Source organism: Quercus lobata, chromosome 11 (genome assembly GCF_001633185.2).
Source record: "Quercus lobata isolate SW786 chromosome 11, ValleyOak3.0 Primary Assembly, whole genome shotgun sequence".
NCBI classification, from domain to species: domain Eukaryota; kingdom Viridiplantae; phylum Streptophyta; class Magnoliopsida; order Fagales; family Fagaceae; genus Quercus; species Quercus lobata.
Genome location: NC_044914.1, coordinates 30,638,892 through 30,651,763, shown reverse-complemented (window position 1 = coordinate 30,651,763; position 12,872 = coordinate 30,638,892). Strand labels below are relative to the sequence as shown.

The 12,872-nt window shown below is 36.1% G+C and overlaps 2 protein-coding genes across 3 annotated transcripts; one reads left to right on the top strand and one right to left on the bottom strand.

Annotated features, from left to right (window-relative positions):
* On the top strand, positions 1–4,467 carry LOC115966244 (dual-specificity RNA methyltransferase RlmN). 2 transcript variants are annotated; one of them, XM_031085497.1, is made up of 6 exons: positions 43–752; positions 1,438–1,536; positions 1,782–1,951; positions 2,102–2,201; positions 3,326–3,588; positions 4,028–4,467. In XM_031085497.1, exons 1-5 carry the CDS (start codon positions 102–104, stop codon positions 3,566–3,568), a joined length of 1,263 nt encoding a protein of 420 aa, XP_030941357.1. In that variant the 5' UTR covers positions 43–101; the 3' UTR covers positions 3,569–3,588; positions 4,028–4,467. The 2 variants fall into 2 exon arrangements, with proteins under 2 accessions (XP_030941358.1, XP_030941357.1); XM_031085498.1 differs by lacking the exon at positions 1,438–1,536 and having other exon boundaries at positions 1–752.
* Positions 4,468–7,273: 2,806 nt separating this feature from the next.
* On the bottom strand, positions 7,274–12,263 carry LOC115968275. The gene is made up of 4 exons (XM_031087615.1): positions 12,022–12,263; positions 10,943–11,213; positions 9,923–9,983; positions 7,274–8,020 (listed from the first exon to the last, which is right to left on the bottom strand). Exons 1-4 carry the CDS (start codon positions 12,096–12,098, stop codon positions 7,452–7,454), a joined length of 978 nt encoding a protein of 325 aa, XP_030943475.1. The 5' UTR covers positions 12,099–12,263; the 3' UTR covers positions 7,274–7,451.
* Positions 12,264–12,872: the final 609 nt, after the last annotated feature.

The following is a 12,872-nucleotide window of genomic DNA, read 5'->3' as shown; positions in this document are numbered from 1 at the left end:
AGAACTCCACTGATTTTGTTTTGCACCCTCCAAAACCCGAAGCCAAGGAAGAAGCCTCAGAAATCAAGGTGTGAAATTTTGAGAGAGAGAGAGAATCAACAATGTCGATGAAATCAATTTTCGACGCAAAAGAAGTACGATCAGAATTCGAAAAGGCCAGCATAAACGCTAGCTTCATCCCACTGATATGGAAACACGTAATCACCCATCACCAAAACCCTAACAACACTAACACCAACACCAACACCATCACCACCGCCATAGATTGGTGCGAAATTCCATCTTTACCCTCCGCCGCCTACTCCCTCCTTGCCTCCAAATTCAAACCCCTAACCACCACCCTCCACTCCCTTCACCGCTCCTCCGACGGTGTCACCACCAAGCTCCTCATAAAGCTCCAAAACGGCAGCTTCGTCGAGGCCGTCGTCATGAAATACGACACGCGCTTAGGCAAATACGATGGCAAGCCCCGCCCCGGCGGGCCGAGGTCGACGCTGTGCGTTTCGTCTCAGGTGGGCTGCAAAATGGGGTGCAGCTTTTGCGCCACGGGGAGCATGGGGTTCAAGAACAACCTGTCGTCTGGTGAGATTGTGGAGCAGTTGGTTCATGCTTCGCGAGTTGACTCTATACGTAATGTCGTTTTTATGGGGATGGGTGAGCCGTTGAATAACTATGCTGCTTTGGTTGATGCTATTCGTGTCATGTTGGGTTCGCCTTTTCAGTTGTCACCCAGGAGAATAACTGTCTCAACGGTATTACTATACTAGTACCAATTCTCATTCTTTTCTTTCTATTTCTATTTCTATGTTATAGGATTTGTTTTAACCTAATATTAGATTACCCATATCAACTCATGTGCTGACGCTGACGGGTTTGTGTAAACTAAAAAAGTACTGGGTAGAAACTTGAGTCTGTTCTGTTCTGAAAGTAGTAGGTGTGAAATAAGGAATGATAACTGGTTTTAGATCACATATATAAAGTGGTAGCTTTGTGCACGGGTGCAACATTTTCAACATCACTTCACTTGACAGTTGACACCATATTTTTCTTCACATGGGCCTTTTCCATTTCAAAGCAAATGGAGAGGATTCTAATTCGCAATTCAGGGGTACATTCTAAGATTGAAAAGAAATGTCTTTGCTAACATGTCATTTTGTCTTACAAGTCATCAAACGCTCTTAAGGCTATTTCGATGTTCTAGGTGACTCAAATCATATGTAGAAAATAATGTTCATTACCTTTGGAGTACCCATTTTTTTAATAAAAAAAAATTGGGAAAAAGATCTCTTCTCATTTAAATTCTTCAATTCCCTCCAACTTTTAGCCAGATGTGAAACACATGGCATTTATTTGATTTTTTATGGTTTACATGGATGTTTTAAGACCATTGGAGGATTTGAAAGGGAGGGGTTCCTTTTCTGACATGAATTTAACCAGGAGTTTACCTTAAGAGTGGACATGATCAATCCATCACTTGAAGCATGCAATTCATATCTGAGGATTGAATTTATTGCTGGTCCACAGATATCAGTTAACGTGAGATCCCTTGCCCATTCCTACTCCTTTACTTGCTCTCTTCCTAATCTTATTGATATATTTTACCAGTCTAATGATACTACAGTCTATTTAAGATGCAGTCTTGGGTATAATTCCAAGTTACGTTAATTGTTTTTTCTCAAAAAAAAAAAAAAAAAAAAGTTGTGTTAATTGTTAGAATACAAGAGGGCAATGTGGGAAATGTCTGACTCGTAAGTGTTTTTTGTGCATCTAATCTTCTGTAGGTTGGCATCGTTCATGCTATCAACAAGCTTCATAATGATCTGCCAGGTTTGAACTTAGCAGTTTCATTGCATGCACCAGTTCAAGATATCCGTTGTCAGATAATGCCTGCAGCTCGGGCTTTTCCTCTGGAAAAGCTTATGGATGCGCTGCAACAATATCAAAAGATCAGGTAGGAATTTTACACACACAATTAAGGGTAGAAATTTGTCATACTTAATGCCTTACTAAAAGTTATGTGAATATACATTTCTTTAGACTTTACAATTGTGAAGGCAGTGAGAATTCCAAGAATATCTCATGTTTCATCTCAAAATTGCAGTCAACAAAAAATTTTGATTGAGTACATAATGCTTGATGGAGTGAATGATGGAGAGCAGCATGCCCACCTACTTGGCAAGTTGCTAGAGACATTTCAAGTGGTGAGCTCCTCTTTTTTCCCCACACTCTTTTGATAAGTCGTGAGCTCTTGAATTTGAATATTGACAAGTTCCAAGTTTTATCATGATCAGTCTGAACACAATTTACAGATGTTAAACTTTGTAATACCTTTTCTTATAGCATTATATTTGTGTATAATTGGATGCTTATGTGGTCCGCTGAACTGATTGATGCTCAAGACAACTTCCATGGATGCAAGGCACACCTGAAAAGAATAAATAATTATAATAATGCATGCTGAAACTCTGGGAAACAAATAATATTGTTGAGTAAAAATAAATACTTGCCAAGAAACCAGCTGTGCCTATGTTGGGTTTCTGTAGCTGACCTTGAGAAATCAGGGGACAGCTGGTTGTATTAAGCGGCCAAATATTTTGTCTCATTCATGGCATTTTATATAAAATTTCACCCAACAACATTTTTACTGATAGACATCTTGTTACCTTAAAGTGTAGTCAGCGATGGGCCACCATTCCAATTTTCAGCCAAATCTATTTTCAATACATTTTTTATTGCCCATCAAAATAAAATTTAGTTAAGTCAAACTTGACCTGTTTGCGATTGATTTACATTGACTACTGACCAAATTGATGTTAGAGTTAGAGAAAAAATAACATAAATTAAACATTTATACGATTAATATTAGATCTTTTTAGCTTATCATATGCAGGTTGTATCCCAGGGGCAATAATTCTATAACTGGGTTGGATCTTAGGTAAATACCAAACTAAGTACAAAAGGCATGAAGTTCCAACTGTTACTCTAGACTTGCAATATGAACCTAGGTTGATAGGCTTCAAATAAACTATGACTGAAAATTGAAATATAGATGCTTGTATTATAGTTTTGACTAGGTGCTTGTCATTGCTGAAGAAAATATTTTAGCAATGCCCTAGCCATGTATTTCATTAGTAGTTGACCTTCTCAATAGGTACGCAATAAATGGCATCATTTATGAGACAAACATGTTATCAGACCAAAAAAAAAATAGCAATGCAAGTGTTGCTCAATATAAAGTCTCTTTGGTGTCTGTACCATTATTACTTCACATGATTTTATCATTTTATAGTCTGACATATGTATGGCTTTGTTCCTTGTTTTGTAGATTGTGAACTTAATACCATTCAATCCAATTGGTACTTTGAGTCAATTCAGAACCAGTAGCGAAGAGGGGGTATCAAGATTTCAGAAAATTCTTAGGGGTACCTATAACATCCGGACAACAATTCGTAAGCAAATGGGTCAGGATATAAGTGGTGCATGTGGTCAGCTGGTGGTTAACCTACCTGATAAGAAGTCTATTGGGAATTCAAGTCTCTTACCTGATATAGAAGATCTTCATCTTTGATGTAGCCTAAATCATTTCAGGTGAGAGATCTCTCCTCAAGCAAAGTAGCAAACAATTCTGATATCCTTTGATTTAATTCAATTAGCTTGGAATTTTCTTACCTCTCCAGAATGATTGAGTTTTGGAATGTTTTTATGTGTTTGTAGCAATTATCTCAATTTTGTATGTTAAATACAGTATTTGCTGTTATATCTGGTATCATATGGGAAACAACATAAATTCTATACCCAGGACTACAGAATATATCACATCACACAATAGTTTGCAAATCCATTTAATTCTCATAAGTATTTGCTCTCAATGGACTGGCAGACATTTCTAAATTATGAGTCAATTGACGGAAGACAAAGTAAACAAATATTGTTTGCAACGTCTGCTATTTTACACGACTTATGTTCTTTTATTAATTCCTCTATTTTATCTCTCTATTTTAACTCTATTCTGTTCTTTATAATATAGGCTTAGCAATGGATTGCAATTTAATGGTGATGGCCACACCAGACGATGGAGTCCAGAGAGGATGATTTCAAAAAAAACTGTCTTTGCCCAGCATGTTTTAAATGCTGCTGGCCATTCTAGTTCATTTGCAGGCAGGTCAGTGATTAAGGGATGGAAAATGGTTAACCACATGTTTGAACGGTTTTCCTTTCAACATCTGATTGGGGAGGTTGGCTTCTAAAAAGTGGGTTTTATATACAAGCTCTTGAATTCTTTGTAACCACTGGATCCCAACCTCATATTTTCCTGCAATTGGGTTCATGCAAATTTTGTAATTTGCCTGTTCTTGTATATTTTATCTACAGAGTATACTGAAAGAGCTTTAATATTAGCGAAGGAAAATGTGAAAAAAGTATTACCGTGACTGAGAAAATCTATTTCACCAAAAAACAAATTATGGTTGTGCGTGATTCTCTTTTTATTGTTCTGTTGTAGATAGTCAATTATGTTGTTTGTAACTTGCAGGCAAGAGTATCACTGGATTTCTGACTGGATTGGATGAATGGATCGGTTGAATGGATTAAACTTCAGATTACACGCAGGTTGCTTGATGTGAAATTTGTAGCTTCCAGCTCTCATCAAAAATCCATATCCAATATCTATTTAAGCCTTGGCTCTGGCTCACGCTGCATGCTTGTGATGTGGTTGGTCTGAAGTTGAATTAAAGAAATCCTCCCTCTTCGTTCCTCCAAAAAAAAAAAAAAAAAAAAAAAAAAAAGGAGAAAAAAGAAAAAAGAAAGGATTTAAATCTAAATAAAAATCTCATTTTAGATGAGTTAATGGTAAGTCTCGGACAAATTTTGATTTGGTATTTGACACGTCAGGGGAAGAAAAGTACTTGAAAATGGCTTAAAATTTTTCTTTACACCCTGTAATCACTATAATGCTTTATGGTCTTGGTGGATCTAAACATCAGTCATGAGGTTCAAAATTTCAACTCACCAAGATTAAACAAGTCCAGCATGAATGAGCTCAATCACATGGCAATACTGCTGAGTATTAAACAGACTCTGATTCTGGTGAACCAACCCATTACATAACGATGTCCAAAGATCTAAGATCAGTCATATAAAGCGTCAGAACTATTGCTAAAGTTGAACTACTCATGGAAACCTCTTTGTTGGTAGCTGAATTTTGTGCAATTTTTAGATGTCCTCAACTTGCCCTGCAACATAATATTAAAAATCTCATTGTGAAACGAAGTCCAAATATTTGGCCGCTCACTCCTTGAGTGCTCTCATTCATAGTTGCAGGTACTCATTCTTTTTTTTGATAGGTAATAACAAATTTATTGATAATAGAAGTACAATGGATTTACGATAGTAAACTCACTGCACAGAAAAAAAAATACAAACCAATCAAAAAGAAAGACTAACAGAATTAAGAAAATCAAACAAAGAATGATAATGCGTAAACTCCCAAATACGGGACCACTCAACACAAAGTCCTAAGCAGCAAAGATTTCACACAATCTATAAATCTTTCAGTTTCCTCAAAAGTTAGGGTATTACGCTCCTTCCAAATTAACCACATAAGACACGTTGGAATCATATTCCACACATTTGAAGTGTGACTCCCCAACCAATTCCACCATGCAGAGAGAAGAGAAACAACGTTCTTTTGCATCACCCACTAAACCCTAAACAAACGAAGGACTTCACTCCACAAGGTATGAGCATACTTACAATGGATCAATAAGTGATCCACAGTTTCCTCTTCACATCGACAAAGGCAGCACCAATTAACAAGAGGTAAATTCTTCTGCATGTACCCATTCAACCTAAATTCTTCTGCATGGATCAATAAGTGCTCTCATTCATAGTTGCAGGTACCCATTCAACCTATATTGTGTCGATAACTTGGTATAACTAAAAGACATTGCTTCAATACCTCTTGTTTTATTTGCAGATCCTGCTGCATGTATTAACTGCTTATTTAAGGCGGATGTTGGGGGTATTTTGAGTGTGACAAAAAACCTGCTTATAGTATTTCTTTCATGGTAAAATTAATAAAATCCATCTTAAAAATGGATACATGTCATCACATGAGTGACTTTGTTTATTTTAGTGAATGTTTAACGATTTACACACAAAAACAATACCATGAGAGTAGGGATGGCAATGGGGCGGGGCGGGCTGAAGGATGGGATCTTCGTTCCCGCTCCGTATGGTTTTGTCTTGCCCTATCCTCGTCCCGCCTCGCATGACGTAGAATACTTTCTCACCCCATCCCCGCCCCTTGGGATCCCACGAAGCCCCGCCCCATCTCGTAAAACTCTATTTTTTGTTAATTTGCCTTACAACTAGTATAATTTTTTTTAATGAAACCTATTTCATTAATAAAAATATACTTGAAATTACAACTAAATTTATCCCATCAAATCAAATAAATTTTTAGAAAAAATTGAATAATATATCCAAGTGTTTAACAAGACAATCATTAAAAAAAAAAAATAAATAAAAATCTTATAGTATAACACATAACAAAATAAAAGCAGAGAATCACATTGGGTAGAATAAAATTTGCTAATATTAATATGTTTGTTTAAATAGTAGGGTTTAGGGTATAAAAAATTTACAATTATAACCTTTAGTAATGTGGGATGGGGCGGGGCGGGGTGGGTCTAAAAAGCCTAAACCCATCCCCACCCCGCCCCATGGTGTGGGGCTAAAATCTTGCCCCATCCCCGCCCCATCACCTTTGCGAGGCGGGGAAAACCCGCACGGGGCGAAGCGGGGAGGGGCGGGGAAAAATTGCCATCCCTACATGAGAGTTGGGCGTTACATTCAAAACAATACCCATGTACTAGGATCGTGCACATTTTTCCTCTCTTTTTTTCAATACATTACATTGAGAGAGAGAGAGAGAGAGAGCAGAAATACAATCTACAACCTTTTTAAGTTAATGAATTATCATTTTAGTCCACTAAGTTAAGATTTTGTCATTTTAGTTTGTTAACTTCGACAATATTAATAGATTTAAACCATAAAATTTAGACTTAGTAACATAGTTGACTAAAATGGACAATTCACTAAGTTAAAATTATGTCATTTTAGTCCCGTCAACTTTGAGACCGTTAATAGGCTTATGAACAAAATTTAGACTTGGTAACTTAGTGGACTAAAATGGCAACTCACTATACTTATAGGATGTAAATTGTATTTTTGCCCCCCAAAAAAAAAAATGTAAGGTGACTCATATTGGAAATATGAGAGTAAACAGGCTGTAAATTGAATTGGTTAGGTGGTAAAAGAGAATTCATGAACATTCACAATAAGCAAACCCTGATTTTGAATGTCCTAATTAAACAAAATATCTGATTAGTCAGACTCAAACCTTAATGAACATAATACGCATGCATATGCAGATTGAGACCTGACTGTTTCTATGAAGCCAAGAGTGCTTCCAGCTTTGCAATTTGATCATCTTCATTTTTTGGGGTTGGACTTCCTTCAGGTTTATACAAATCATGCTTCCACTTCTCAGCCCGAGTACCACCAGAATGATAACCTTGTCTACCACTATCTCTTCCCCTGTAATTTCCACCACCACCATATCTTTCTCTGGACAGAAAACTATCCCTATGTGCTTCTCCCCTCTTTGGTGGCAACCTGTCTCCTGCTAATGGCTTCTCAGGTCTGTCCATATAACGGGGGTTGTGGCTTCTCTCCTCCCTCCTTTCACTTCCTTCTACATAATGGTCAACATGGCCTGACTTTACAGTCTCTGATTCCAATTTGTCAGCATGTTCAGAATTCACTGTAATCTTCTTCTCCTGAAATGAGGGTCTTTTCTTTGCAGGTGGAGGTGGATCATCCTTTTCTATGAAGCGATCATGGCGCCAAACGCTGTGGTCATCCTGCTTAGCTTGTAGTTTCTCATCTCTTTCCTGTGCATTAGAAGTTGTCTTGTTTGCTTCTCTTTCATCGTGTTGATCCTTAGAATCCCTCCATCCTTTAAAGCAAAGGAACAATGAATGATAAGACAACAGCTACAATCATTAAGCTTTCAGCCATAGATGGGGAACTAAAACGGTGTTACTCTTTCAAGGATCATTAGCAGTGGTACTTAGAACACTGCCAAAGAGCAAAGTAAGAGAGCATAAAGAAGATCAAATTCAAACTTCAAGTCTTGAAATAGCATGATGCATGATCAAAGTTGAGATTCCTAATTTAATAATATTCCCACTTAGATAATGATTCCATATTTTTTACAAAACAGCAATGCATAACCTTATTACTTCATATATTTGGGGCCTGCTTGCTTTCAGTTTTTCAAAGAGTGTTTGCTTTATTAACAATTATTCATCTTATCTGAAAATGAGTTTATTGATTTTTTAATTTAAAAAAAAAAAAATGGTTTATCTTATCTTGGGGCTAGCCAAACGCAATCTTGAGACACAAAAATTAAAGTTGACCAATTTTTAAGATTTAATCCACTTGAAAAAACAAAACCAAAAGGACCCTTACCAAAATCAAAAAAGACATAGTACCATCAACTTCAAAATAATCATACAATAATTGTGGTACACAAAAACATAAAAATATAATTGGACAGAGTAACATGTCTTTTTCTACATCACATGCAAATGGACATGCACATAGATGCTCATATTTATACTCATACAAAGATTTAAGTCTAAAATGCACTTTACCCCCTTGAAGTTTGAGATCGCTTCTAAATTGGTCCCTTAACTTTCAAAACTTGCAATTTACACCTCAACTATTACAATGATGTCAAAAAACCATCAACTTCAAAATAATCATACAATAATTGTGGTACACAAAAACATAAAAATATAATTGGACAGAGTAACATGTCTTTTTCTACATCACATGCAAATGAACATGCACATAGATGCTCATATTTATACTCATAAAAAAATTTAAGTCTAAAATGCACTTTATCCACTTGAAGTTTGAGATCGCTTCTAAATCGGTCCCTTAACTTTCAAAACTTGCAATTTACACCTCAACTATTACAATGATGTCAATGTGGAGTGAAAGGAATGCTAGATGCTTTGAGGGATAAGAACAGTCATTGCTAGAGATTAAGTCCTTTTTCTTACATACTTTCCTTGATTGGAGTGTGGCTCTTTTGCATTTTTCTTGTTTTTTGCTTCCTATTTTGCTTGATCATTGTAAATTTGGTTCTTGATTTTTGACCCAAAGTACATCCCCAATGCACTCATGTGGGTTGGCTATTTTTTATTAATAAAATTTTTCTTTATCTATCCCAAAGTGCCCTTCTATTATGCTCCTGTCACATTTTCATTGTTAACTAGCCAGCCAAAAAATGACGTCATTTTTCTTTTCTTTTTTTGGCCAAAATGATCTTTTTGTGTGGGTTAACAACAAGATTTGAATGGATGTTGACAAATGGGGCATGCTGATTTTGTTGTAATACTCGAGAGTGTAAGTTGCAAGTTTTCTTGGTTAAGGCACTAATTTAGAAGCAATCTCTAACTTAGAAGGTGTAAATACAAAATAGTATTTTAGACAAGATTTTATGATATGTAAGATGCCCTCTTAACTATTATAAAGTACTCTATATTGGATAAATATTATAATGAAACAATGAACTTTTTTTCTTTTTTTGTAGGTAAGTTACAATGACCCAACTTTGCCACTGAAGAATTAAAATACCATGACTATGAATGTTTGGCCCTGTAAAAAAAAAAAAATAAATAATAATAATAAATCTAAGAGTAAACTACATGCAGGATTGATGGGAATCACAGCATGAAAGCACTATCATGTGAATGATGAAAAGCAGATGTAGCCAAAAGTAAAGGGAAAAAGGCCAAACATTTTGAGAAGAGCTTCGCAGATAGAGTTGAAGATAAATAGAACTCACCACTAGTAGCTCTACGACCAATGCTTCGACCAACTTGCATGGCATTACCACGTTCATCATGCTGTTATAAGACATGCACAGGCAAGCCTAAGATTATTATATACATGGAGCCACTTGAAGGCATGGGCTGAAAGAAAATCCCGCTACATCACCCCAGAACAAAGGTTTGCATACACTGAATAATATTACCAAGTAATTAAACTCAACAAATATACTTTTTTTTTATCAAGCAATCATGTAATGTTGGAAAGAATTTTCTAAGCCATTCTGGAATGCAGCTTAGGCATTTTCCAGGCCTGCATACATACAGAGATGCATTAAGATGACTACTGCAATTCTTAAGCTGCCCCAGGCTGTGCAATGTAACGTGCACATCTCATTAGTTGGTTGACTTCATTCATCTTAATCAACTTCCATTTACTTTTAAATGGTTGCAAAATATATGTCTATTTAAAAATTAAAAAAAAAAATTTCTTTTTGTCCCTTAATTTTCTGCACAGTTTTTTCCCATTTATTTCTTCCTGGTACAGAAGATAAAAAAATATTTGGTGGTAATCTAGAATAAAAACAACCTTCAAATCCACCACAACAGCTCATAGAAGCTTAACCTAGAGATTTAGGGAATCAAAAACTTATGTCCCCCCACCGTATCCTCTACGTGACCAGGCTATGCATACCTCTGGCATGGAGAGTGAACAAACATTACCTACACAAAACCATTAGTTTCTCGATGTCAGTTGACTCTGGTGCTTAAAGTCCCAGAAAACATCACATCCGTGAACAATATGAATCTATAAGTCAGCAATGAAAACACACTATGGTTATCATAGAGTTGTATTATGTGCAACGACTGGGAGAATACAAGGTGTTGGATAATATTGGGAGGCTGAAATCAAACTAATCAAAAGATCTAACGGGATCATAAAGTTAACAGTTATGCAAGAAGCAGTCAATTATGTGAAAATGTTACACAAACATTTAAGAATACCAATTTCATATTTATAAGATTGTTATCAAGACCTGAAAATAAGATCGCGACCGAGGTACTTCAGTTGGATCAGAGGAACGTTTTGATCCTTCACGATGTTTTTCAGGTTTCTTGTCAGCTTCTTTGCTCACAGCCTCATTTTCTCGCTTAGAATCAGGTGCCAAAGGGGCCTCAAGTGGTATGGCATCTTGCAGCCGACGATGGTGCTTTTGATCCCTGTCTGTCTGCTCTCCAACATCCAAATTAACATTGTTGGGTAGTCTCTCTGTTTCTGGTTTCCCATCCCTCCTAGACTTCTTAGGACTAGTTGAACCAAACCAAGTGACATATGTAAAGCCATATTATGATAGGAAACTATAATCAACTGGCAAAAACTCTCACCATGTTTCACATTTTAGAACTCAAATCAAAAGGTAAAAGACCAATACACACACTGCTGTATAACTCAAAAGTTAATAAACAAGTGAGAATATAACGGTGCAACTTAAATTCTTGATGACTTGTTAGAAAAAGTGCATTTTTCATTTTTATGACAAGGAACCCCCCTTCAAGGTATGGGCCAGTGGGACCACCCCTGCGGGTCAAACCTCATATGTCTACACCCCCCCCACTGAGCTAAATCGCAAAAGTCAAACCAGAGACTTCCGCGTTTAGAACTAGTCCAGGCACTCTCCTTTTACTCCCAGGTGCAATATTATATAAGTGAAAAGCTTTCATCTTTTTTAGCTTATTAACGCTTATGGGTTTTTCAAATCCTCACATTCTGCAAAAAGCTCATCCAAAGACGCAATAATAAGAGTTCCAATTCTTATTTTGAACCCACTACCTAAATACCCTTAACCCGTTTTGAAGTGACATTAAAATTAATGGTATGTTTCCCATATCTTCTTCTACAAGCAAAATACTAGATTCATGTAATCAATCAATCTCTAATCTATAATAAGCTGCAACTATATATATATATATATATAAGATTCATTTTTAATTTTCTTAGAGAAGTGAACAATATTTAGCGGAACAATATTGTTAGCATTAATATTTGTAAAAAATTTGGAGTTGGAATTATTAATAAAATAAAGAAAGAAAGAAACCCCAAACGGGTAAAAGGTACCTGGGTTCTCGATCGAACCTAGAACGTTGGTGTCGTTTGGAGTCTGAATCGCGAACTTCCCTTTCCCGACGAGACATTATTGTTAGACAAAAAAGAACGCTAAGCTAAGCAGCTTCTTCCTTTCTTCGTTTTCGCTCTTTCTTTCTTTCCTTTCCCTACTTTTGGCTTTTCTCTCTCTCTTCTCACTCTAACTAGATCAAGATGTCATCGTGGCCGTACGATCCAAGTTGTTGTAGAGTAGACTAGAGTCTATGATAATGAGTCGCGAACAAGATTTTTATTTTTATTTATTTACCATTTAAGAAGTTCAAATCTCCTCTCCCACTTGTTTACTTCTTCCATTAAAAAACTAATATCATGCTTGCTTCCTATTTATATTTTACAAAAACAAATTATAAAAACAAAAAACACTACAAATCAGATCTCCACCAACAACCACCACTAGCCCACATATTTTTGTTTAAAGATCGTTGTACCTCATAACCATGGATTCTAAATAAAACAAAATTGTGTACCTCTCTTAGTAATCCAAGTGTATTGCCTCCTAAGGTATTCACGTCTCTCTCTCTCTCTGTGTTTCTTTTTGGGTTTTCAAAAGATTTCAGTATCACTCAGTAGTTCTGATGGCCAACGACTAATGTGAATGTTATTGACTTATCTTGAAACTCTTTTAAAATTATTCCATAATTTTCTCAACCATATCAAGAAAATATTTGAACTTCTACAGATTGCAATAATGTCCATCAAAATATTGCAATTGACCCTTGAAGATTAAAGAATTACAAATGAGGTCCCATTACTTACAATTTTATATCCATATCCTTCCACCACACTATATTCTCACAAGCTAC

Coding starts and splice junctions, on each gene's coding strand:
- LOC115966244 (XM_031085497.1), top strand. CDS start 102: ATGTCGATGAAATCAATTTTCGACGCAAAAGAAGTACGATCAGAATTC. Junction 753..1,437: donor GGAGAATAACTGTCTCAACG/GTATTACTATAC, acceptor GAATTTAACCAG/GAGTTTACCTTAAGAGTGGA. Junction 1,952..2,101: donor CAACAATATCAAAAGATCAG/GTAGGAATTTTA, acceptor TCAAAATTGCAG/TCAACAAAAAATTTTGATTG.
- LOC115968275 (XM_031087615.1), bottom strand. CDS start 12,098: ATGTCTCGTCGGGAAAGGGAAGTTCGCGATTCAGACTCCAAACGACAC. Junction 11,214..12,021: donor AGGTTCGATCGAGAACCCAG/GTACCTTTTACC, acceptor TGGTTCAACTAG/TCCTAAGAAGTCTAGGAGGG. Junction 8,021..9,922: donor TGGTCGTAGAGCTACTAGTG/GTGAGTTCTATT, acceptor TTTGCTTTAAAG/GATGGAGGGATTCTAAGGAT.